Source organism: Peromyscus californicus, unplaced genomic scaffold, assembly GCF_007827085.1.
Source record: "Peromyscus californicus insignis strain IS unplaced genomic scaffold, ASM782708v3 Scaffold_9__1_contigs__length_137607984, whole genome shotgun sequence".
In the NCBI taxonomy this organism is placed as follows: Eukaryota; Metazoa; Chordata; class Mammalia; order Rodentia; family Cricetidae; genus Peromyscus; species Peromyscus californicus.
In genome coordinates, this window is record NW_026294617.1 from 5,967,342 (window position 1) to 5,993,592 (window position 26,251).

The following is a 26,251-nucleotide window of genomic DNA, read 5'->3' on the forward strand; positions in this document are numbered from 1 at the left end:
AACAGGTTCATCACCTGCCTGTGGTGTCACTAGGAAACAGTGCTACCTCATGACCCACATGGTGGAGGGAGCGAAGTGATTCAACTCCACATCTTGTCCTCTAAGATGACCAGACACACATGGAATATACAGACAAAGCCTTTCACACACTCACACCCCTCTCTCCTCACAAATACAATACAGCAGTAAAAGTAATAATTTGTAAAAATGAAATAATATATCTTTCTTGAAGCTTATTTTCATACAGAGTCAAAAACTTAAAAATTCTAGAATTGTGTGCCATTACACAACTACATATTTTTTATGTCATAACTAATTGCTTCTAATTATGATAATGGGGTGTGTCACCGAAAGGAATATTAGAATTCTGCGTCTCTCTTTGATACCTAGGCTCTACAAAGCAAGCTTCTTTGCCAGTCTGTACACTCTCAGCAGTGATGTTGGCTCACCACGAGTGTATCAGGTAATGGCACCAGGAAAGCAAGGACCGAAAGCTACAAGGTGATGTGTCAACATAAACATTTCTACCTTTTAAGTTGATTTATCCTGGTGTTTTGTCATAGTAACCGAAAGACGACCTACATCGAAGGCAATCTCTGCTAATAAGAATAGCAATATTCTTTAACAGGCTTGAAAATGGTAGGAAAAACAAACAAAAAACACAACAAAACAACAACAAAAACCTATGGGATAGACCCCAGAAATTGTGTTAACCATTGAGAGATAAGACCTGGAAGAAGCACTAAAGAAAAACAGAACCCTGTTATATTTTAAGGTACTCTGCCTGGTTGCAACGTGTGACATTTGGAATTGGAAGATTGGGGTCATCTGGAAAATCCAAGGTGATGAAACAGTGGTGGCAGTGAGGCTCAAAGAAGACATCAAACACAACTCTTGTCTCTAAAAAACGAAATGGGACAATTCAGAGTAAAAAGACAGTGAAAAGGGAATCGTGCCCGAATGTTCAGAGTAGATGGTACAGGGAACAGTTGAGGAAAGGGAAAAAAGAAAAGAACTGGATGTGCCTGCAGACGAGATGCAGTCTATTTCTAAAACAAGCCAATGAAAGGGAGAGCAGGATGTCAGGCCCTCAGGCCGGAGTAGGCCCGGGCTACAGAGGGAAAAAAGAGATTTCAGAAAGCCAACAAAACTGATGTACTCAGGATCCAATTCTCTTAGATAGAGACTAATATCTTCATTTTCTTTTAAGCAGCAGTATAGTTTCTTAAACTGAATTGTTTTTTCTGAGATGTATAGGACAGGTAAGGAAGAGAATTGGCTTTTGTCTTTATGAAGTCTGAAAGTTTCTGTCCCACGCTGTAGCTTCAACATCCAGCTCATGGTTAGTCATTCACTTTCCTCTGCATTTCATATTTCAGAAACTAATGCTGCCCAGTCAGTCACAACTCCATCCTGCTGTTGTTTGTGGGGAATCCACTTGTTTGTACTTCTGCATTTCTACCTTCTTCTTTAAATAAGTCACTTTGCTTTCAATGTGTTAAAAACTATGGCGGGATATTCTTTGACTCTAAATCTTTGCCTTTTTAAAGACATAAGAAAACCCCAACCAACTCTTACCGTGAAAGAAAAAATGATGCTCCCGAATCTCTTCATCTATATTTCACCTCCACAAACAGTTGCAGAGGTGATTTTTTTCATAGTACTCCAATTGCTTTTGCAGAAATACAAACTTATCAAAATATGTGTTCATATCAACATTAAATGTCACTCTTCCTTTCTTACTATGAACCTGAAAGAAGATGGATTGAGTGATTTGTCTACTCTTGTGACCAAGTAATAAGAGCTTATTGAGGGCACTTTAGAGATATGTGAGGAGTTTGTGAGTGAACAAATGAATGTACTAGTTAAAAGAATGACTCCTGTCCTGCCAATGAGGCTAATATCTTGCCATATGGGTCACTCTCTGTGGAAATGCAGACTAGATTCTGGCCCCAGAAAAGCCTTGCCTAGGAGTGAGGGAATTTACATTCTTTGTTATTATTTTCAAAATCATTGATCTCAATAAATAAAACACTTATAAGACGCATGCTTCACTTACTACCAGTATTTGAACATTCTTTGAGAACTAATAAAGCATAATACATTCTTTTAAGACTGGTTAGAGCCTAAATGCAGCCATATTGGTGAGTAAAATAACAACATAAGTTTAAGAATTCTTCAGTATAACTTTTATTTACTAGGCTCTAGAATAAAATTGTTAATACTGGGTCCTAAAGACTTCCAAATTGTTATTTAAATATTTTTCCATAATGCTGTTTTGATTAATCTCATCATCAGAACATTGACAAATTTGATAAAATGTCTGTTGGGTGTGTATAAAAGAAAGATTTCTAATCTCCCAGAAGGTACAAGGGCTCAGCTAGTCCCTAGTGAACATAAATATGATTGTTATTGCTATTGCTACAGTTACTAGCATAAGCGAGTTGTCAACATGAAATGAAGAAACCTAAAAATTCCACACATATCAGCCACGTTGAGTTGGAGAGATTCAATACACGTCAACACAAAGATAATGGGAAGCAGGAGCACATAGAATTTTCTTGAATTTAATGAAAGTTTTTGCTATTGTAGAAGAGACACATGGTATTGCCAAGCCAGTGTACATGTCTAGGGGTCGGCTATTCAGGGAGCCTTTTCAGAGTATCTGGTCTACAGTATGTTCCTCTGCATTTCACCTGCCATTTCTCTAGAACCCATGTATAACTCAGAAGTTAATTATGAACTAAGTTGCTATCTAGTGGATATCATTTGCTGCTTTTCATTTATTTACTGTCATCCCTCACGCTCCTTAAGGCAGCAAGTGTAATGTTTATAAAACCCTTAACAATTAACAGAATTTCTATGCAGAGCACTGTGTAGTTGAATAAATCAACAGATATACCTGGAATATGTTTTATAAAAATTCTCCTGATACCTACATTAACTGACAATTACCAGTATCTCCTTTCTAAAGTATGCTATTTGGGAGTAGCTGACTTTTTTCTAAGCTACATCAAACACATTGGAGGCAGTATGTAGAATAAAAGTAACAAACACCTAGTTTATTGTGCAAAGTTTCAGTTATCTAGGTTTTTTTTAATTTTCAACAAATAAAAAATCTTTCTCCTCTAGGATGTTCATATTAGCACTCAATCAAAATTGATTACCACCTACCCTTTATTAAAACCCAGTTGAAACAACTGGTACGTTACAGAAGAAATCATAAATCTCTATTTTTCTAAATTGATTTTAGGTTTCTGCTTTTGTAAGTAAAACCAACAAATACCTTGTCTCACTGGATTTGTTTTGCACTTTGCTGAATGGCACTGTAGAAACCTGAGCATTTATTGCTATGCTTTTGGTTTTACATTTTATAGTAACACAATTTTCACTCAATTCTAGTATTACTCCATGTTGCAAACAAAATAATGCAGCTCATATGATAAATTTCTCTTTAGTATAATGTGAGAAAAAATTACTAGTGCATAATTTTGATTGTTATGCATCTTACCTTTGTATGGCAGTGGTGATTAAGACATATAATGCCTTATCCTTTAAAATGCTTTTTTTATTAATAGAGCATGCAATTCTTTTAAAGTATGTAGTTTTCAAATATAAATTACAACCTATTTATTATGTTTCCATTTGTCACAAATTACTTCAGTTTTTCAAGGTAACAGTAATATGGAAAAGTAAACAGTAAAGAAAGAATAGTATTTTGTCTTCTTTTCAGTAAAACTCAGGGTTTTGTTTAAAAACTAGGAATCCATAAAGAAAATATGAGCTGAAGAACAGAGTAATTTCCTTTCTGTGACCCAAGAACATACTTGGACACACGGTAGGAAATCATCAACATATACAATTTGGCACGTGATTATATATTGTTTACATAAGCAGGTGTTTTTTTTTTTAATTTTGGTTTTAGAGATTTGTTTTTAAGTGAGACAGATGGGAATGAAAAATAAAAGGCAAGAATTTCCCCACTAAAAAATACAAGAACAAGAATCAAAGTGCAAAGCTGGAAAATGGTTTGCTTTTCTTTCATTCTTTCCTTTTTGAGACTACAACATAATTACAGATTCCCCTCCTTCCTTTCCTTCCTCCAAACTCCCCCACATGTCCTCCTTGCTCTTGTTCAAATTCACAACCACTTTTTCATTAATTATTCTTGCATACAAATATGTGAATGTATAAGTATTCCACAGACTTAGTGAGTCCCCTTGATCTGAATCGCCTAGAATTCAAATACAGCCCATCAGATACATTTTGTTTCTATTCTTTTAAAGTTCAGGTTTTTATTTTTATATATATCATGCTTCTGAAATAGAAATTAATTTAGATGTTATAACAATAAAGTATATAAATTACCATTCTCTAACAATTAATTCACCTTTTCATTAATCAAACTCTTTTCTTTTTTCTTTTTTGGTTTTTTGAGACAGGGTTTCTCTTTGTAACTTGGTGCCTTTCCTGGAATTCGCTTTGTAGTCCAGGCTGGCCTCAAACTCAAAGAGATCTGCCTGGCTCTGCCTCCCAAGTGCTGGGATTAAAGGCATGTGCTACTGCCGCCCAGCCAACCAAATGCTTTTAAAATTACAATGTTGTACCTACTTTTCATTCTTCATAAAAATGCATACTGTTAAATTGAGTGGTATCAGTGACAATTGATCATACTAAAGCAATAGGTATCTGTACATTCTGTCTTGTAGTATTTTAAGCTTTACTATAACATCAGCAACCTAGTTATAAGAATCATCAGATCTCATTAATCAAGCTGAACAGAATAAAAACATAGAGTTTATTAAAATTAGTTTGCAATAAGTTAAGAAAAATTGTTTTGAACTCTTTAGCCTTTAGTAGCATAAACTAATTGTAGCTCTTTATATAATTTACTTCAATATTTTCCACTCTGATGGATTATGTAAACTCTCTCTCTCTCTCTCTCTCTCTCTCTCTCTCTCTCTCTCTATATATATATATATATATATATATATATATATATATATATATATATATATATATATATATATCAAAGTAAAATATTTAACCAGCTCTTTTCCCAAAATTTGTTGATTTCCAGACAAAATTTGGGACTTATGAATCCTGGAAGCTTCATCCTTACTGGCTAGCTTCCATGGTGCTAGAAGCTCTATGTGAGCTACTGGAGAAGAAAAACAACCATCACGCAATCCTAGCTAGCTATTAGTTCTGTAAACTGCAGGAATGACTGGCCTGGGAAGACTTGCTCACTGGTGCAACAGTGGCGTGAATATCAGGGAAGTGACAACTTCTTCGTCACTGAATTTAAGATCTGCTACACGAGACAAAGCTCGTACCCAGTGCCATTTTTTTTTGTTCTAGAACCAATGGCTAGGCAGTTTATAAGCCATAGGAAAGAAGCTCCTACTATTACGATGCTTAACAGACAAAGGAACCAACTCATAATAAATTATCATTAAACACATAGACCATCACTTCTCTCAACATTAATCTGAGATGTCCCTTTTTGCAGTTGATGGTGACCCACAACTGCCCAAAGTTTAGTAAATAAGACTGCAGAAACTCAGACCTAAAGGAAACATTTATATAAAACATATCTTCTCCCATATCTCAGGGATCATTACAAAAGAGGGGAGCATAAAAATGTAAGATCCTGGGCTGGTGAATGACTCCAAGGGAAGATTATCTTCTGGACCTGGGAGGGTAGCTACACGTATAAGCTCATAACAGTCATGAGAGCATAAATCATGTACAATTCCTAAGCATACCAAATCATAGCATGGAGAGGGGAGTTGAGCACACCATCCCACAACAAGATAGATACACAATTATTAGAGACTCTTCACTCTCAGGAGAGGTTGAGACAGCTCTCCCTAAGAGTGTATCACCTGTGAAGTCAACCATGCACTGCAGAAGACCACACTGCCATGAATACTTAGACAACATAAATTGGTCTTGAGGCATTAAAAATAGAAAAGACAGAAATAGCAAATAAAGGACACAAGTTATATGGGTAGGGAAGGGAGCTGAGTTCAGAAAGTGTTAGAGGCAGAATATGATCAAAAGCACATTGTGTGAAAGTCTCAAAGAAATAACAAAAATAAATATAAAAAATTTAAAATATCATTGGCTAAAATAAAGAATTGCACAACAACCTTTAACAGGTCCTTACCAGACAAAGGTAACTCATTAAATTTCCATCAGATAGCAAATTTTACATTTACCTAAGTTAAATACAATGGTATTGAATTATTCATTTTACACTGAAAGTAATATAAATTTATTCTAAATTTAGAATAGTTGAAACTCATTGCAATATTAAATTCTTTATTATATTTTTTATTTTATCAGATTTAAAGAGACATTACTATTTCAGTGGTTTCTATTTTCAAAAAATGCGAATGCACTTCATCTTACAAATTGAACAATTCATTTCATCACAATTTTCATTTTTTCCAATGAAATACACATTTACCTAGGGTACAACCAAAATATTTCACATAGATTATTTTCTCCTATTAGAAAACATAACCAAAACATTTCTCAGGTAACCAAGTTAATAAATTTTAGTATCCATAAATTAAAATACTAAAATGTAACCAAGTAATAACGACTATATACTCTATTCCAAGATAAATGGAATAGTAATTTAAACAGCAGATGCTGAAGAAGGCAGAAACAGAGCCAACTTACATCAGAACTGGATGAATACAAAATCGTGAGCAGAATCAAGTTCCAGTCTGGATGTTTATGTCTGATACACAGTCACCAGGAATGGTCAGTTGACTCAGACCGTGAATGGAGAACCAGAGTCCTGCCTCTTCTCTTTTCTGTTTTGTCAACATTACTGGAAGTTATTGTTCTCGGAACATAGCTGTCTGTTCAGAGGGAAAGCCTATGTCCAGTCTTGAGTGAGAGTGTGTGCCACTCTCCCAAAGAATACCATAGAAGCTTCTTAGTTGGGGAAGTTATGTCAACCATCAACTTCCTGAATACACTGACAGATTTAGTTTTTCTCCATGCTATGTCTAATCTGTAAAGCACAAAATACTTTTTCACATAAAATGCTTTAAATCTAGAACCTTGGTCACTAGATAGTCATATGAATTTTATAACTGAAACATTTTTACTTCACTACTCATCACTAAAAACCAAAAGCAAAACAAGTATGGCAAATTCAAAGCGACAATTATTTCACCTGTTTCAAACACTAGCTTGCCTGCCAATTGCCACATATCAACAGAACTATAATTGGCCAATTATACACTGGCTTCCCAAATTCATCTTCACAACACAACACCAGAATCAAAAGACAGCACAGGACTTTCTCTGATATAATATCAAATCTTATTCTATGCCTAATTTTCAGCATTCACCCCACAGCAAACTTGACCACCATTCTTTTGGAACCCACACCTAAGAATCTTTGGCTTACCTTGTTGTTAGACAAATATTCACAACAAACACATCAAAGATCTAGAGCTCTCATTCTCATCATTAGCATGATGAGTGTTGATCTGGTTTGGTGGGACACTTGTGTGAAGGACGACATAACAAATGTTCTGGTAGTCTCTTTTTCTTGGATTACTTCATTTTAATACATTCCCAACAGTTTTATTTTGAAAAAAAATTCTAGAATTAACACTTTAAAATATGTGTTAGAGCAGTGGTTCTCAACCTTTCTAATGCTGCCACCTTTTAAAACATCTCCTCATGTTGTGTTAACCCAACCATAAAATTATTTTTGTTGCTACTTCATGACTGAAATTTTGCTACTGTTATGAACCATAATGTATTCCAGTGGTCTTAGGCAACCCCTAAGAAAGGTTTGTGCAAAGGGGCTATGACCCACAGGTTGAGAACCATTGCTTTATACTATTTTTACTAACAAATTTTGGTTATTTTTCATGTTAAAAGTTTAATAAAAAGCAGCCTTAGGCTGAACATAACTCTTGTTTAAGGAATAAAGGAGCCAACTAAGGGCTGATCCTCAGAATCCAGACAGAGCAGACCAAACTGGGAAAATCTCATCCTCCATTCCTGTGCCGCAAGCACTGAGACAGACCATGTGATGAGTGAGTCTTCCTTTTTTTTAGCTGCTTAATTGTTGTGTATTAAGACAAGACGTGAGCATTCATGTAGGATTTAAATCTGAGCAATGTGAAGTCCTTACTAAAAACATCATAACCAAGGAAAATAATACTAAAAAGGAAACAGGAAGAAACAGGTAAAGTTTCCATTAACTTACTCACAAAGCTTATCCTAGGAAATTGTACTGTGCTACACTAATTGTCAGGTAAGACTCCATATGTTGTAGCTACAAAGCACTAACTCCACAGCGGGCATTCCTTTTAGATTTTTCAGTCTACAAACATGTCACTGCACAGGATTTTCAATTGGAGATTTTGGAAAAATATGAGAATGATAACTATTAAACTGACTGAATTATAGAAATAGTATAAATTATAAATATTACAAAATACAAACATTAAGGCATTAAAAGCCTTCATATGAAAATGTTTTGAAAGAACAAAATAAGAAGATTAAGATACTTAGGGATAATTATGAACACCTCTTTCTTTGTCTTCTAATAAACAGAATTTTCAGTGGTGACAAGCATGTCCTAACCCAACAAAATGATTCTAACTGAACAATGCATGACTATACACTTTGGTCATCAAAATGTACCTGAGCAGTGGGCTGCAGAAGTACGTTCTACCTCTACTGTCTAAGTGTACTCATTGTATCATCCACTTGACTCCATCACACTGTCAAAATATCTAATGAAGACTGAGAATGGAAAAAGCCCTCATTCTCAACATGGCAAAAATATCTGTAAAAATGGTATGAAACAGTATACAATTCAGCATTTTTCCTAAATTTAGAAGACAAAAATCAGGTGTAGAATATTCCTTTTTCTAAACAAAATAATTTTGAGTCTTGAAGTTGTGGTAAATTTTTAGAACAATTAAGATTAAAAAATAAAATCTTTTGAGGATACATTGTAATTTTAATCAAGTTACATTAAAATACTGCAGATAATTTTGATTAAATACTATCTTTCTTCATCGTTGCCAATACTGTGACCTACTTACACTGGTAGAACAGTAAGTTATCTTTTAAAACTTGACTATTAAATAAAAATATATTTTACTAAGAGTAAAATTTCTCTATATTTTTATTCAAAACTCAGTATGTCAGCTTAGGCTCTGTCTTCCATCTGGAAACACTGTGTAGGACTGAATTGAACTGTCAGCTTAAGAAATTAGTGTATGCTTTATTAAGTCATTCAATAAAAATATACTGAGAGAAAATAGTCTTAATTATTATGGAACCACAAAAAATAAATATATGAAAGGAAATGCCTACAAGACAAAGGTAAACAGTAACTTCCCTAAGTTAGCCCATGTGTGATTCCAGAAGGAAATGTAAACCAGCGTTTAAGAGCACAGAACACCTCCAACATTTTTGTTTCCTCACACCGCGCAAGAGAAAACAGAAGAAGCACATCTTTGTTCAGGGACTTTTTTATCTGGCCTTTGCCATTGTCAGCTTCCATGCTTTTATATAGCCAAACTATGCAGAACATCTTAGCGATCAACGCCTCCATTACCTCTCCACTGCACATTTGAATTTTTCCCAAGTTGCCTTTACTTAATGTGTGAACTTTCAATGAACGCATAGAACCTTTCAAAAATTTACATTCAAAAGCCGTATCAGGAAGCATAGAAGAACGCAAACAAAAACTATCACATACTTTATGATGAATGGTGAAAGAAATAAGAAATATCTTACCAAGTACCCCAAGCCGATAGTTGACTGTGATGACGATCACATTGCCATAGCTTGCCAAGACACTCCCATCATATAGATTTCCAGTGCCTTCCATGTAAGAGCCACCATGGATGTACACCATCACTGGCTTGGGACCCCCACTGTCCCGAATATCTGCAAAACAAATGGTTAACATTTATTCTTACCCTCAACAATAGGCATAATAAAACAGTACATTCGCATGTTAAGGACAAGGAGGGCATGATTTTGATGTCTTTAAATTGCTGTTTTTCTTAAAGTGTTTCTTAAGCAATTCCTATTGAGAGCTATTGTAGAAAAAAGCAACAGGCACCCATTATTTTCTGTTAAAACCTTTGTTTTCAAGAGATAGACATAGTATTCCTGAATTATAAATTAAGGACAATGGTTCATTTCTATGAGAGTCCAGGAATCTGCCCCTCCCCTATTTACTGTGGAGCTTTGTATCAAATACAACATGATTATATTAAGTCATTTGTGCTCTCATTTGTGAATATAATTATACATTGTACTATTCATTTCAGAGTTTGATTTTACTGCTTAAGTACTGTCAAATGATTGTTCAGACAGTAAAATTACGTGCATCTGAGCACCTGTTGTTGGTGTATTTATGGGAATGTCATTTAAATGATGTTCTTAGGAAAGCCATGGAGTTCATTCATCCAAACCAGATGACAAAATTATATTTGCACCACTTCCTGTAGCTCATGTACTCTTCTTAGTCCACTGTGATGTCATGTTTTTAATCGTGTAGATGTGAGATGATTACGCTAAGGTCAAGTAAAGAATGGCAAAATGTAGTGTGACATTAATGTGATTTTCTCCCATTCTCAATTTCAGACACTTTATTTTGCTAAGATACACTGACAGCAACTATGTGGTTTTAAACAAGAATGCAGAAATATCATATAAAAAGTGATTTTATCAATATTAAAAATGTATAATTTCTGTTGAAAAGGCTAACCCGTGTGTTTATTCAGTTACAAACATTAAAATACCAAAAGATGACTATAAATAAAACATTACTACTTTATAGCAAGTTGTGGTCCTTTTTCTCATAAGCAACCTTGTATGGAGAATATTTTTAACACTGGTTTGAAAGTGTCATTCATGGATATTTTAATTTTTTACTTTAAATATTTTAATCAAACTAAACTCCCTTAGAAACTTCCAGTCATGAACCCAGCATTCAGTGGAGTTGTAAGTTAGAAATCCCGGGAGAATTGATGAGGAATTAGGGACCAGTTTGCCATCCCTTTAGAAAGGAGTGACCTATTTCAATGCCTCATGCCTTCACTTTTTCCTACTGTGATAAATGATTTCTCTGAATGAATGAAAACTCATTTTCAGATCACATCTTGCAGTTTCTCTTGTTTATTCAGACTTTCAAGTTGAGGAAATGGCTCAGGGCACATTTTGGAGTCTTTTTTTTTTTTTTAAAAAGATAACCAATGATTTCAAAAATTTTTTTTAATAGTTTCTTCATTCTTTTATAATTGAATTTTAATATAGCATAAATTTAATGGACTTCATTGTGACATTTTCATACATTAGCCATTACACTTGTTCTCAGGTGTCCCTTTAAGAAAAATCAATTTAAAATATCCCACTGCCTGTATATATGCAGGCATCCTTCCCTCCCTCTCCAATGGATGTACCTCACAAGAATATCCCGGTTTTGAGTAGGAACACTTTTACAGTGTAATCATCTGCTAGGCATAGTCACCACATTTGCTCTGAAATTCTTCAACAGGAAGAAGGTATTCTCTCTTTTATTTATTTTATGTGTATGGGTGTTTTGCCTGCCTGTATACATTGCGCACCACATGTGTGCCTAGTGTCTAAGGTACCGGAGCGTGTCCAATATCCTCTGGAGCTGGAGTTACAGACAGTTGTGATCGACATGTGGGTACTATGAGTTGAATCTGGGTGCTCTTGAACAGTCAGTGCTCTTAACCACTGAGTCAACTTTCCAGCCCCTGTATTCCCTCTTTTACCAAGATTTAGGGGTTTGTGGAGGTGTTAGATTGAAACAGGGGAAGGAATCCCTTCTAAATCATTAAACTCCACACCTAAAATGCCTGCTTGCTACATACAATTTTAGCTTATTTTTCTTGTAAGGTTGGCATTGAAGAAGCAATAATAAATTATTAAACTGAAATCATTAGCCGAACTGTTCGCAGCAGACACTGTACTCGGCTAATTGTATGCTTGGAGGTAGCACAGAGGGGGGCTGTTTCAGAATTCTCCTTTAATTAAAATTACATAGAATTACAAAGCACCCACTGTGAACAGTAATGAAGTCTTGGTAGAGCCGTTCTGTTCACCTGGAAGACAATACTGGCACACATTGGGAAGATTAGCCCCGCACCTTGCAGCAGACACACATGGGCTGGCTCACAGAGTGCAATCATGTCAGAAGAATCTAGGGTCTGAGCCTAGGCGAGTCTCTCTCTCTCTCTCTCTCTCTCTCTCTCTCTCTCTCTCTCTCTCTCTCTCTCTCTCTCTCTCTCTCTCTCTCTCTCTCTGTCTCTCTCTCTCCTTGAAATTTATACTTAAAGGAATCACAAATACTTAGGTAAATTTGAATTTTTAACTCAGTTTTTCAACTTTTCAAATATTTTTGGTCTTGCCTAAGAAGTTTGAGTATTGAGCTCCTCTTTGATAAGAAATTAAATTAAATTGTAATGCTATGTACTAATTTTTTCTTTTGAAGTGATTCTGAACTTAAATACTGTAACATGTGTTGATAACTAAAATTACTGAACCTAAATTAATTTGCTATTTGGGAACTTTTAGAACACATTGGAATCTTCTAAAATAAATAACTGGAATTCTTTGTTAGTGGCCTATTTTTTACCTGAGAAGCACATTTTCATTTGTTTGCACATTTCATTTGTTTGCTCAATCCCTAAGTCTTTTTGTTCTTAAAAAAAATTAAAAACAGTTAAAAATCACAGTTACTTACTTTGTTTTTTAAAACAGAACAAGACATTGATTGATAAATGGAATTGATATATCAGACACCACAATATTGAATAATATCTTTTCATGATCTTTAATGATTACAGTTTGACAGTTTCTCTATTTTACCTTCAGCTCATGTATTAAACGTACTTCAGTAGTTAATATTGAATATTTTAGATCCACAGTGCCTTTTAAACCTTCTCTATTATTTCATTCCCTACCTAAAAGATGAAGTGCATAAACTTGATACTTTACCTACAATTTTTCACTTTGAATAAATAGCTACTTCAGACTTTACTAAAATTGGCACTTTGTGAGCTCTCAAAACACTAGCTTAGTTCTAGTCCAAGTGTAAGTTTTCACAAGCATATTCATGTTTTTTTTGCTTGTTTTAGGCCTTGTTAAACACAGAGTTTGAGAGGAGTGGTAAAGGAAATCCTGCAATGATGATTATTTTCTTCTAAAGTATTAAGAAAGAACTGTAAGTTTTTAAAGTTAATGAAATAATACACTTGGAATATTAGCCGTTAGCCTCAGTAACTATTGCATCCTACTTACAAATATTTTAGGCCAAAGTAGAAAATGTTAATGAGCTAGACCAGTTCACAGAGAGTCTTTGTGCTGGATAGTTGTGACTCAGCATCCCGTTCCTCTCAATGGGCCCAGTAAATAATTGGTAGACAAATTCCTTAAACATGTGTATTTTTCTCTTTTAGGACCGTGGACTGGTTAATTGTCTGTATTTTAGAGATTTGGGAGATTTTAACTTGTGAAGCATTGTCTTAATTAAATTTTTGTCTGATCCATATAAAGAGACCCTTGAAGACACGTCTGTGCCTTTCACTCATGTTTGTGGTGCCAGTTATCTTTTAGAACTGCTCATGGAAAATAGAAAGTGTGGCTTAATTTGTTCTTGCTAACCTAGACACAAAACAAACATGTTTGGTTACAAAATAAATGAGAATCTACAGATCAATGTTTAGGGAACTTGAGAATCTCTGCAGAGATAGTAAAACTGTGTCTGAATATTAAAATGTTAATTTTGAGATATTCTTGGCACAATTAAATATATCTCTGCAATCTTCTAAGTTCCTAAACTAAGGTGAGAGAAACCTTGGCTACTATTTCAAATCATTTCTATGACTTTAGATTAGCCTATAAGACACATAGTTCTTTTGATTATTATAAATCATAAATTAATAATGATGTGACTGTGTTCAGCCTAGAGACTGTTGCAGATGGGGAATTAGACATAACACTCCAGGATGCAGAGAAGTCTTATTGCAGCTAAGTAAATAAAGGACGAAGGATGATGAATGGCAAAGGGAGCCCAGAATGCAGTGGCCAAGACGAAGCCAGGAAAGCTATGGAGAGTTGTCCTGGCTTCCAGTGAAGGAAAGGAGCCCTGCACAAGTGATTTATACCCTTTGCTCTGTGTCCAGTGATGACAATTCAACATTTGCCACAAATCCAAACTGCTCATTAGTTTATTTATTTGCATCACATCTACAAAATAATTCTAAGAGCAGTAAAGAGGAGATTATCAGAATTTACTAAATGTTTTCTTCATGGAATATCTGAATTTATCCTTTTTGCTTTGAAGTAATTTTCTAATGTAGAACAGAGGAAGGGACTTCAATAGAACTGAGTGTTTTATTTAGTTTTCACTTAGTTTTCAACATTTAAAAGCATTCCTTGACTTGGTAGCTCTGGCAAAGTGGCTTCCCATGTCTTGAATGAGACCTGACATTTTAACAAGTGTTTTGGGTATTTTTAATAATGAGCTAAAAATGATAAACATGATTCAAAAGTGATCTGTAAAACAGATGCAGGTGCAACAGGGCTTAACTTACTATCAATACTCAGAGGTACCTACTCCAAGCATGTAGATATATATGTGAGCTATCTTACTCAATGGGAAAATAATCTAATTAAATCAACACCTGAAAAAATTTAAACTGGAATGATGATTTATTTAAGTCTTGTGACTACATTACTAAATTTTGGACTTTGCAAATGCAGTTCTCTATACTAACAATGTAGAGGATATTGGATTTTTAAGGAATTTTATATATTTTACATTTTCTTAAAGCACAAACCTAGAACATCACCCATGTTCTATAATAACATAGATAATTTCTGAATCTTTGACTATATCAGACTTAGTATAAGTTTATCTTTCAACTATTTAGCCCTGGAAATGATGCATCTTGAAAAGTGATATTTAGTTATTTAATATTAATAGTAGTATTTAGCTTGTGCTTAATGGCTAATTCTTCATTGGGATCCATGGTAAATGAATTTATAAACAAATAATAATAACTACACTAAGCCACAATTTAAAAAAAATTACTTGTGTGTGTGTGTGTGTGTGTGTGTGTGTGTGTGTGTGTGTGCATGCACACACCTAAGAAATTTGAGGAAGTGGAGAATAAAACCTCTTGGAGCTGGAATTATAGGTATTTATGAGCTGCATGGGTGAGTGCTGGGTTCTGAACTCTGGACCTCTGATAAAGCAGTGTGGTGGTTTGAATGACATTGGCCCCTACAGGCTTATGTATTTTCATGTGTCCTGCCCAGTTAATGAGCTATCCAGGAAGGAGTAGGAGGCATAAGCTTTATTGTCAGAGGTGTCACTGGGAGTAGGCTTTGAGTATTCACGATCCCAGTCCAAGCTCAGTGTCTATTTCTCTGTCTGCTGCCTGGTGAGTCGGATGTAGCACTCTCCTCTACTCTTGCACGCTGCCTGCTTAGCACCATGGTGATAATAGACTAAAGCTCTGAAACTCTAAGCAAGCCACCAAATAAATGCTTTCTTTTTAAAAGTTGCCTTGGTTATAATATCTCTTCACATCTTTGCAGCCCATTAATAATTCTTAAACGTTATAAAATATAAATTTGAAGATGTAACAATTAAGCTTTCAATATTTTATTTTTAACATTTAATTTTCCATTATAGAAGAGTTTGTTGAGTATGTCCTAACAAAAAATTAAAAATAAATGGATACAAATTGTTTCTGAAGGTGATTTAGTCAGAGACTCCTTCAGCTTGTTGAGAGAGTAGTTCTGCTGACCTGGGAGCAGATAGTTTTATTTCAGAAAATCCTTCCTACCTTCTTATTAATATCTTTTTGAGATTTAAAGCTTTGGGGGAAGATATAAGATCATACATTGTACTAATCACCTCTCTAAAAATTATAATTAGGGTAACATACAAATCCAAAACAAAGAAAATGTACATTAAAAATAAAATCCTGAATGGGAGGAAGATAGGCTGAATGGAGCCATATAGCCTAATAGAAACTTAGTTAAATATCAGATAGGAAGACAGATGCTAAGAGAGCATGTGGATACATAGATTTACCAATTAACCAGAATTGTATGCTTTGAGAATATAGGAAACAGAAAAGAATTCCCATATTAATGAAGGAGAAAATAGTTCATTACTTGAGGATGATTATACTTTGATAGCTAGAAAATTTTGTTTCACATTGTTAGATTATATAAAAAGTATATACCTTTTGAAATGAAAAGACATACCTGTAATCTTGTATTTTTAAATAAAAGATATAGTTGTAATATTGTTTTTGAAATACCTATTAAATTTGTCAAAAATATTTTTTAAGTTTTTTTTATTTCTTAATAATATACGTCTGCACATATATGTTCAGGTGTGAATGTGTGTCGGTTCAGGTGTGACCCATGGTGGCCAGAACAGAGCACAGGACACTGAGTTACACCTGACATGGGTGCTAGGAACTGAACTAGGAGCCTATACAAGGACACATAGCTCTCTTACCCTTAGAACAGGTCTCCACCATCAGGAAATAATGTATTACTAAGGGACCAGGTGACTTATGTGGTTACACTTTGTTTATTACTCACCCTAACAGTTGTGGAGCCTTTGTTATCTATGTAATATCATTTTGCTTATGTGCTATTTAAGAATATCAACACAAAAAAAGGATTTTTTTAAAAAGTCTAAATCATATTGCTCAAGAAACACTTTGTATCTGTTTGTCTCTCCTTTAATAGAGCATGGAGTACTTTTGAAAAAGGAAGTAAAATGTAAAAATGATACACAGTCAAACTGGCCCAAATATCTACATAGATTAGAGCACATGCAATGGGTACAAGGACTACAAGTGGGGGTTGTTAGTTCAAAGAATATGGACGGATTCATCAAAACATGGGATGAAACATATCAAAAGTCAGTTCAAGAAAACCAAAAAAGAAAAAAAAAGCCCCTCTTTTTAAAACATCTTAATGGTTGGCATCAAAATGTAAAACAGAACACTCACTTTAAAAAAATTTTAAATGTATATTCATATGTAACAACAAGCAAGAAGACAAAACACATCAAAAACAGGAATTAAGAAAAAAACTCTTCAAAAAAAGACAAGAAGTAAAAAAATAGAAAAGGGTGGAAAAAGTGATTGAAGCCCTGGTCATGCAGATAGATTCGGTGGGAGAAAAATACCTTCATCTTCAGCACCGTCATTATCACCTAAATCATCTGTCTGTTTCTTTGTAAGGGGACCTAGGATTGAGAACGGAGAAATGGAGGGAAAAAAAAAGACAATTCAAGAATAAACAAGATTGAGGGGGAAAAATAAATATAAATACTAAAATTCTCAAGGATATTTCAAAAAAGAGTGGGGAAGTGGTTATATCACAGTTGATTATTTTTTTAGAAAAAAAATCCCCTTCCCCAAAATATCTCCTAGTTTTGGTTTCTGAACATTTTCAACATTTAAAATACACTATAGCTTAGTATTTCAGTCATAGGTCAAAGGAATGATTTTTGTTAAAAAAATACGTACTTCATATAAAAAGTAAACAGTTTAATTAGTTGAATGCACTTAATTTATTCAAAGTCCTGTCTAATTAAAATTTATGACAGTCATAAAGATATAGCAGGTCAAACTATTCTTTAACTCGGGACTAGAGGATAACACTAGGAAAAAAGAGAAACGTTTTGTAAGTTGTACTTTTTCTGCTTTTTAAAATTCTGTCTTTGTATGATCATTACTGCTTGTGTTTTACACATTTTTAATTTATACGTTTTTAAAAACTGTGACTTTTTAAAATTACTTGTCATGACACAAGAACTCCCCCGTGTGTTTTAATTTAAATGTTAGTTGTGGATTTAGGGCAATTGCCACATGCAGAAATGTATCAACAGATAATTTTGTTACTTGGCAGAGGAAAGGTACCATCAATAGAAGTCATGTTTAGCTATCTAAGTAGTTAAACAGTCAGGGCTAATACTTCAAAATCAAATTTATGAACCAGTGGAATCATGCCATTGTGCAATTTCATGCCCACTATACTTATTTATAATAAAATCATGTTTTAGAAGGATAACTGTATGAAAACACTGTGAATGTTTAATAAATTTTTTTATCATCCCTAACAGTGCTAATTTGCTGGTAGAAGAGAACACACCAAAGGGGAAGTCAAAGGCCATATGACAGTAATTTTAAGTGCCACAGAGTTGACACACCCAGCACACAGAAAGCAAGTCAAGCCCCAGATTTCCTTTCCATCTCCACAATCATTTCATTTGTATGACATTTCATAATCCTCATGCAAAAAGCAATCACTACAAACACGGACACTCTATTTAAAAGGACAGCCAATCACATAGCAATAATCAAAAGAATTTTGTCATGCATAATGTAAGAGTCTTAGAAAACAGTGTGAAAGAATGGACAGTCATGGCTTGATTCCCAGCAGGTGAGGAGGAACAAAGCAAGTCTTAACTATAAGCATTCAGCACAGGGAAGGAATGATAAACATTTGAGAGAGATTTGTCCATCTTTTCAGAAAAGACTTTTCATTACATTTGCAATTTAAAACAAAACCTATCATAACATCCCTCAAAGAGTAGAAAACACCATACCAAAAACAGAAGGAGAAATAAGATGTAACACGATTATGTTTTTTCAGGTCAGAGAAATACTACTGCAAATATCAGTCACTGATGAAGATCAAAATACTGAAAAAGTAAAAAATTGATGATATAAAAAATTTGGTGATATAAAACAATTGGTGATAGTTCAATTACAAGGTCATGGGTTCAAGGTCATTCAAAATAAAGACAAGTAACTGTGCAAAACAATTCAGTTACATGCTTTAATAAACACATCTCTAAATACTGTTCTATGGAAAAAACCTAGACGAGAGGAGCAGTTCATGTTGCTTCTCAGTTGTAATCTCACAGATATCCTTACCTAATAAGATCTTGTTCAAATGCAAAAGACATATATGGTTATGTGATGTTTTTTAACTGTGCTTATTAACTTAATAACAGTCCCTCAAAATAAAAAAAATCTTTAAATTCTATATTTTAAAATTGGGGAATTGGACTATCTGAAACATTTTCAATTTCAAAATATCCTTCAAAATGCTTAAATAATATTTATTTCCTAAAGATTTAAATATTTTTCACATTTCTATTTCCATATATATATATATATATATATATATATATATATATCGCTTATCTATTGGTTAGCAAGCAACACAAACTGAGAACAATGGTGCTTACTGCTTGTAAATCTCCATCTACTCTCCAATTTTCACTAAATTACTTAGTTTTCTTGATTCTTGAGTTTTAAACAATCAGTAAAATCGGCTCTTTTGTACTGACTCATTAGTTTGATAATATTTGAAGGGATATGTAAATCCTGTCACATTGAGATGACTCTTCTTATCTTGTGCTATGTTTTTCCCTTAGAAAATCTGAATGGAAGCATATTGGGGTATCTAATGTAATTTCCACGGTCTGTATTGAAAGCCATTTAGGTTCTACAGCTACTGAGTTGACAATTTCATATGCTTCACATGCCTACAGGTTCCCTCTTGACCCTGTGTGAGATGAAACAGTCAGAGAGTGTTGTTAAACACTCTCTCCCACTGCTTTGCATGTGGGGCATAGTTGGCCATTGTTATGTACCTAAGTAGAGAAGTCATAGAAATCATTCTAGGTGGAGAGTGAAGAAGGTCTAAGGCTAGAATGCTTGACTGAGCTTTTCCTATAAGTTGCTGAGCTATCCTTTTCTTCCGCAGGAACCTGGGTGCCTCTTAATAGAGGACACTTTACATACCTACATACTGTAGTCAACCTGAAGTATTATAATCAGACATAAATACTTACTCAGTATCATAAATTAATGAAGACATTATCAGGGGAAAATGAAGGTGAATTATCTCAACTAGTAATTTTTTGATATACTAAATATTACCATTTGATTATGACATTAAATTGTTATTCCGGTACATGTATAGCTGTGTTTTAGTGATCTGAACATAATGGTACTTTCTTATCTCAAGATCATTTTATCTAACGTTTTTTGAAGTTTTATGAAGGTAACAATTCAGGGCAAAAAATGATCTTAATAAAGAAAATAGATTTCATTCAGATCTCTGACTAAAGATACTGAGAGCATACTAAGAGGGTCCTGAGTTGCCAAAAGAGAACTCATTGTTGGTTCTTCTTTGAGGAGGCTTCCACGGAGTAAAGACAGCCTGGGGTTCACAGCAGATCTCTACATGACTTCAAGGGTCCCTATACAAGTGCTAGAAGCAAATCACCCACTGCCCATCAGCAGCTCTGGTTCTTGTTCCCTATTCTGAAGTGTTATAACTTATATACTCACTGGTTTTTAAATATTTTTAGTAGAAAGATAATATTGTAAACACATAGCTAGTATTAGTGTCTTTGTGACAGGTGGGCTTTCACCCTACAGAGATTAGGCATTCCTAAAAATTGAGCATCCTGATTTCCTCAAGGGCAATTCTCTACCCTTTGAACAGAAATTAGTCACTAACAACATTCTAACCACAGCTTATGTTTCTTTTAAACAGCAAGTATGGCAAGCTCAGTATCAGCAGTTTTCATCAGGTATCTCAAAGCATCAACTATAAAGCAAATGAGACCACTCCACCCGTGTGTAGAAGTGATTTATTTTACCTTGAAACTCACTGGGTCTCTACTCCCAGAGGAATGCACACATAACTCTCATTAGAGTTAATAGGAAAGTAGACCTCGTGTCATTTTGAAAGGGAGTAAGAGTAATTACTGTATTTTATATCTTCTATAGGCAATAAATAGATTCAGTGGGGAAGCAACAGCACTTAAGCTAGCTACAGTGAACACCCAACCATGAACTTCAAACTCATTTCATTTCAAGAGTTCTTTTGTGATTTCCATAAATATAACTAAAGTCTCGGCCCTTACAAAGGACGTGTGATGCATTCTTACATTTTGGAATCTGACCATGGATGCCTTTTATTTTTTTAAAGAGGAATAAAAGTATCAGCATTTCTATGTAGTTAACTAGAGAATAATTATGAGCTCTGAAATAATTACTATCCACCCATATTAATGCCGCTTTTTATCATTCTCTTTGATGAAGAGCTAACACTTTAGTTCTCAAATACATTAGAACTGATTATAAATTCCTTCATTTTGTGTCACACAGATTGACAAAGGCAAGTAGGCTGAGAGTATTATTAGTTCCTGACTTAGAAGGTTGGCCATGAGAAATGCCCCTATCAAGGGAGGGGTCTCTAACTTCTGAGGATTATTTAGAGCTTCAAGCCCTAACAGGTTACAGATGACAAACAGAAGGCTACTGACCCTGCTGTCTTGCCTCACCCTCTCAACCCTGAAGCCTTTGATACAAACTGACTATAAAGAATTTTTAAGGTCACGTACACAGAATGAAAGCATTTAAGGGCATAGCTAGTGTTCTTTAATCATGAGACAAAAGCTAGTAAATAAAAGCTGAATCAAGTTTGAAAAATGAAAACTCTCTGTGTGTTCCATAAGAAAACCAATGCCAGAATTTAAGTAACAGTAGAGTATATTATTCAGCTTTTTCTCATTTATCAAACTGATAAACACCAAAACATAATATGTTTAAATAAGTATCATTCTAGGTTACTACTGCAAGCCCTACTAATTTATATCTCTATACTTATTGAACAAAAGATATTGCATGTCTTAAGTAGTCCATTATTTATGAACAGACATAAAGAAATTGTAGTTGAAAAGTCATTTTCTTCCTTGAAAAAAATTTAGACTGTAAAACTTTCTGAACAATTTTTAATGATTTCTTAAATATGCATTATACTAAAATAAAATGCATTATGAATCAGTGTGATGAGCTACTAGAAGCACATTTTGCAATAATTTATAATCTCAGAAGAATTCAAACATGTGCAGTTTTGGAGGTGGGCTCTGACACATGATGATTTCTTGGTGCTTCTTTGTGAGCTGCCTGTTTGAGCTACTAGCTCATATATGTATATTTGGAAAGGATCATATTCCACCTCCTAAAGGCAGCAGGCATGCTCTATGTTTATCTTTGTGTTGGAAGAAAACACCTACAAGAACACAGAATATATTCCCCTCCACAGTATTTCCGAGTTATAGAACAGCTTACAATGTAGCTTTTGGGAAAAGTCAATCTGTTGTTGAAAGTCAGGAAAATTTTTTAAAGTACCTGATTACAACATTTTGAAGTTAAAAAGGCAGATTCTATCTGGAATTAACAGGATCTAGCAGAGAAAATATATAAAAGCAAGCAAGCAAACAAACAAAATCAAAATGAGCTAACACTACACTGAGTATCACCAAATCAAAATGAGCTAACCCTACACCGAGTATCACCAAATCAAAATGAGCTAACCCTACACCAAGTATCACCAAATTTGCATAATATTTTTCTTTAATATTGTATTTGCTCATTTTTAAATGAAGATGCATTATGTTTATTGGACAAGAATATCAACATAGCATTCCTTTCTCCTTTAGTCTGCTTCTCTGTACTGTATAAAATGTTAGCACTTTGTGAAGGTTTGCTCACCACTTACCAAACTTCCCAGATATCATCTAGAGATCTACCTTCAGCAGCCATGTGTTTAGGACACAGATGGCACCAGAGGTTTCAGAGGTCTTGAGATAGCTCATTAATGGTACATTTATGATGGTAGCAATCATTTGACCTCTCTGGCATGGATCCAGCATTCACTCAGCCATTCATTCAACAAATACTTGTTCTGCTATGTGCTCAGAAATTGTGGTGGGTAAAGGAGGCTAGATGACTTCTCTATAGAAAATAAAATCTTGTAGGAAGAACATTAAACCACTCATCACATACATATAAGCTTACAAATCAGAACACATGTCAACAAAGAATATCTTAGGGTTCTGAGAAGTTCTTCCTTAAGGGTGACCTGATAAGCCTGGAAGGTCATCATTGACTAAATGTGAAAAAGAGATCAAGAGGGAGAAAGCTTGGGGATTAGGCAGGAGTTGGGAAGAAAATTTTACCTATAGAAATTAGCACACAGAGATCCTACAGTGATGGGAGGCTATGCTGCCTCTGGGGCTACCAGCAGGGAAAGGAAGAGGTGTTGGGAGATGAGGAGGGAGAATTACATGAACATCTATGAAACAGATGGAACCTCAGCTTTTGTCTGAATTATAAAAGCAATGGGAAGACTTTCACAGGCTTGAAACACATCCTGATAAACTCTGACCCACTTATGCAGAAACATCAGAAAGAAACAAAATCATTTCAGTAGATGCAGCAGGGGTATTTTACACTGAGGTCTGCATCATCTTCTTTTGAGACAAAAATACCTTTCTTGGAATGAAACTGGACACCATTCCTGACTGCTAATGAAAAACAAAAATCACCAAAAAGCAAGTCCAAGATTCCAGCAATTCTAGGATTTCATGAGACTTGATAGTTCTGGTTAAACATGCATTTAAAGTTATCCACTTTGTCTTAAAATTAACATACCAAGAGTTCACATGTCTAGGATGTGCCATTCATACCAAGGCAGACTAGGTATGCTGGGATGCCTCGGCCTTTCTGGCAGTACAGCATCGACACCTTTCATCTCTGCCATCAAAGCCAACTTGACCTCTCAACATAACTCTGTTCTCAGAACCTACTTAGCATACAGAAGTATGCTCTGTTTGATCTTATCCGACTATATAAATTTCCAGAGGGAAACCTCATCCCTGACACTTTTCCAGTCTCTAAACCTCTTCTGTGGCCACCACTGTCCTGTGCTTACTCGTTATTTTCTCTGTCATTCACTCTAGACTGCTTCCCAATCCACCATGTATATCATCAGCTTTGAAAGTTGTATATAAAAATCATGGAAAATTCCAAATGAAATGAGAAGAATTAATTATTTTGTATCAACATCAGCTAAACTGCACACACAGTCAGCTCCTGCTAAGACTGAACTTGCAAGTGCTTTCAATGAACAGAAATTGAAGAGTCATCTGACTTCGATGTGTTGAATATTATTCTGGTGTTTTAAAATAGCTGTAGCAAGACAGATGAATACTAAATATAGTATATCATCAGTTTTGATGCTTTAGAAATCCATGAGCAAAAGTAAGATATCTTATATTCTGAATGGAAATACCATTTAAAATAGTTTTAAATCCAGTGTAGATGAATGACCCTGAAAATGACTGTCATTGTTTCTCTACCTTGCTTAAATTTTTAATAGTTCTTCCTTCCTTTTGACCTAAAGTGAACTGTCCAGCCTGGCACAGGACACTTTTTACCAACTCAAGATTTGATCTTCCTTACAAAATATATTTTTCCTACTCTGAATCTTGTCATTGTTGCTCAGAAAAAGTAACCTGGTCCTCCCACCCTGTGTTTTATTCCATATGGTTCAGGCTTTGATGTTCTGATTTTGATCAGTTCACCTCAGAGAGAATGGGAGCTTCAGTGCAACTGGACACAAGGAACCTCCTGCAGAAAAATGTGGGACTTTTGTAACTTGAGGGGGAAAAAACAGAAAGGAAGAATATTGCATTTCCCTTTTATTTGCTATTGCGATGGTGGAAATAAAAATGAGGGAGGCAGTTCTATACTGCCCAGAAAGACCTAACTGAGTAAACATCTTAAATCTGTAACATTACTAAATTTTGTCTGTATTAATGAGGTGAACAGATCCCCAGTAACTACAAAGATCCTATTTTCTGGGGTGCCTCTTTAGTATCTTGGTAGACGCAAAGAATAAGGCTAGGTTCTTTGATGGGAAAGTTCTCAGAAGAGTGGGATATGGCAGGAGTGTGCTGGGTGAGGACTACCTGAGCATCTCCTCTCACATGTGCCCAGCCTGCTCTCAGGTTCTTACCTAAGTAGGGTGGCTTCTCTGTCTTTATCCAGTGTTCTACACTATACCGGTTGATCCACTAGCTAAACAGACTGGAATCTGTTGGGACACAATTCTGCCTGCCCTCCTTTCTCGTCTGATTCAACAACAAATAGGTACACAGTAATTATTATAGAAACTCTTGTGAATCCAGAGTTAAATGCCCAAATCCACAGGATGGCATGGCTAAAAGCAACCCTTCAGAGAAACCACTAAATCTTCCTCCATTCGGGAAGTGCATGCAGAATATTTGCTGATTTTTCCTAGGACCCAAAACTATTTGACACAGTTTAGTAACTTCTTTACGAGTTAATAAAAGACAAGCAATAAGAGGAAAACATGAACGGTGGGTAACTGATGTAATAAGGCATTTGATAAACTCTGTGCCCCTCATTCATCATAACCACACTCAAACTATAAAGTCTTTAAAAATCTTCAGTACAGGATTTGAGTTAGATGAGATAAAGGTTGAAATTTAAATTAAAATAAAAAGATATAAAAGTAACTTTAAAAAAACTGAAGCAAATAAAATTAAAATAAGACAACAAATGTGTTAAGATAAAGATTCAAGAATTCGCAGGGCGGTGGTGGCGCAAACTTTTAATCCCAGCACTCGGGAGGCAGAGGCAGGCGGATCTCTGTGAGTTCGAGGCCAGCCTGGTCTACAGAGTGAGATCCAGGACAGTCACCAAAACTACACAGAGAAACCCTGTCTTGAAAAACCAGAAAAAAAGATTCAAGAATTCAAAGCAAGTGAGTAACATCAATAAAAGTGATAATTACTCAGTAATGTATATTACTTAATATGCTATTAAAGCTTAGAAAAATGAACTAACTTCCCTAAAAATGATAAGATTAACAAGGTTAATATATAGCTGAAAGGGGCAATTAAACCATGATATATTCTAGTAGGGCAGTACACAATTACTAGCCAGAATCATCAGAATCCTTCTCAATACCCAGAGCATCTGGGTTCAGCCCATTTCCCAGGATGCAGTGCTGTAGCACAATTAAGGCATTGGAGAGAGAACATTTCACATGGCAGGGGTTAGCAGTCGCCCGCAGTGCTCTTATTTGCCCTCAAGAACTGATATGAAAAGCCTGCTGTTGAAGTGCCATACACTTTGGTTATAGGACACAAAGAAATTAAGATAAAAGTGAGGAAGAAGCCCTTTTCCTGCCACCTGTGGTTTACTATGAACCTGAAGATGCTGTGTTGGCTGCTTGGATAGAAAACAACCACTTGTCGGTTTGTTTGTTTGTTTTG

The 26,251-nt window shown here is 34.9% G+C and overlaps 1 protein-coding gene across 15 annotated transcripts in view; it reads right to left on the bottom strand.

The window, feature by feature from the left end:
- Nlgn1 (neuroligin 1) overlaps nucleotides 1–26,251 on the bottom strand; it is an 895,946-nt gene that overhangs the window by 470,788 nt on the left and 398,907 nt on the right. For 12 of the 15 annotated variants that reach the window (XM_052731690.1, XM_052731689.1, XM_052731693.1 and 9 more), the window contains 2 exons: nucleotides 17,261–17,320; nucleotides 9,796–9,948 (listed from right to left, as the gene is read on the bottom strand). In XM_052731690.1, the coding sequence (XP_052587650.1) occupies nucleotides 9,796–9,948; nucleotides 17,261–17,320 (213 nt within the window). The remainder of the gene's footprint in view (nucleotides 1–9,795; nucleotides 9,949–17,260; nucleotides 17,321–26,251) is intronic. The other 3 variants (XM_052731695.1, XM_052731698.1, XM_052731697.1) reach the window with 1 other exon arrangement.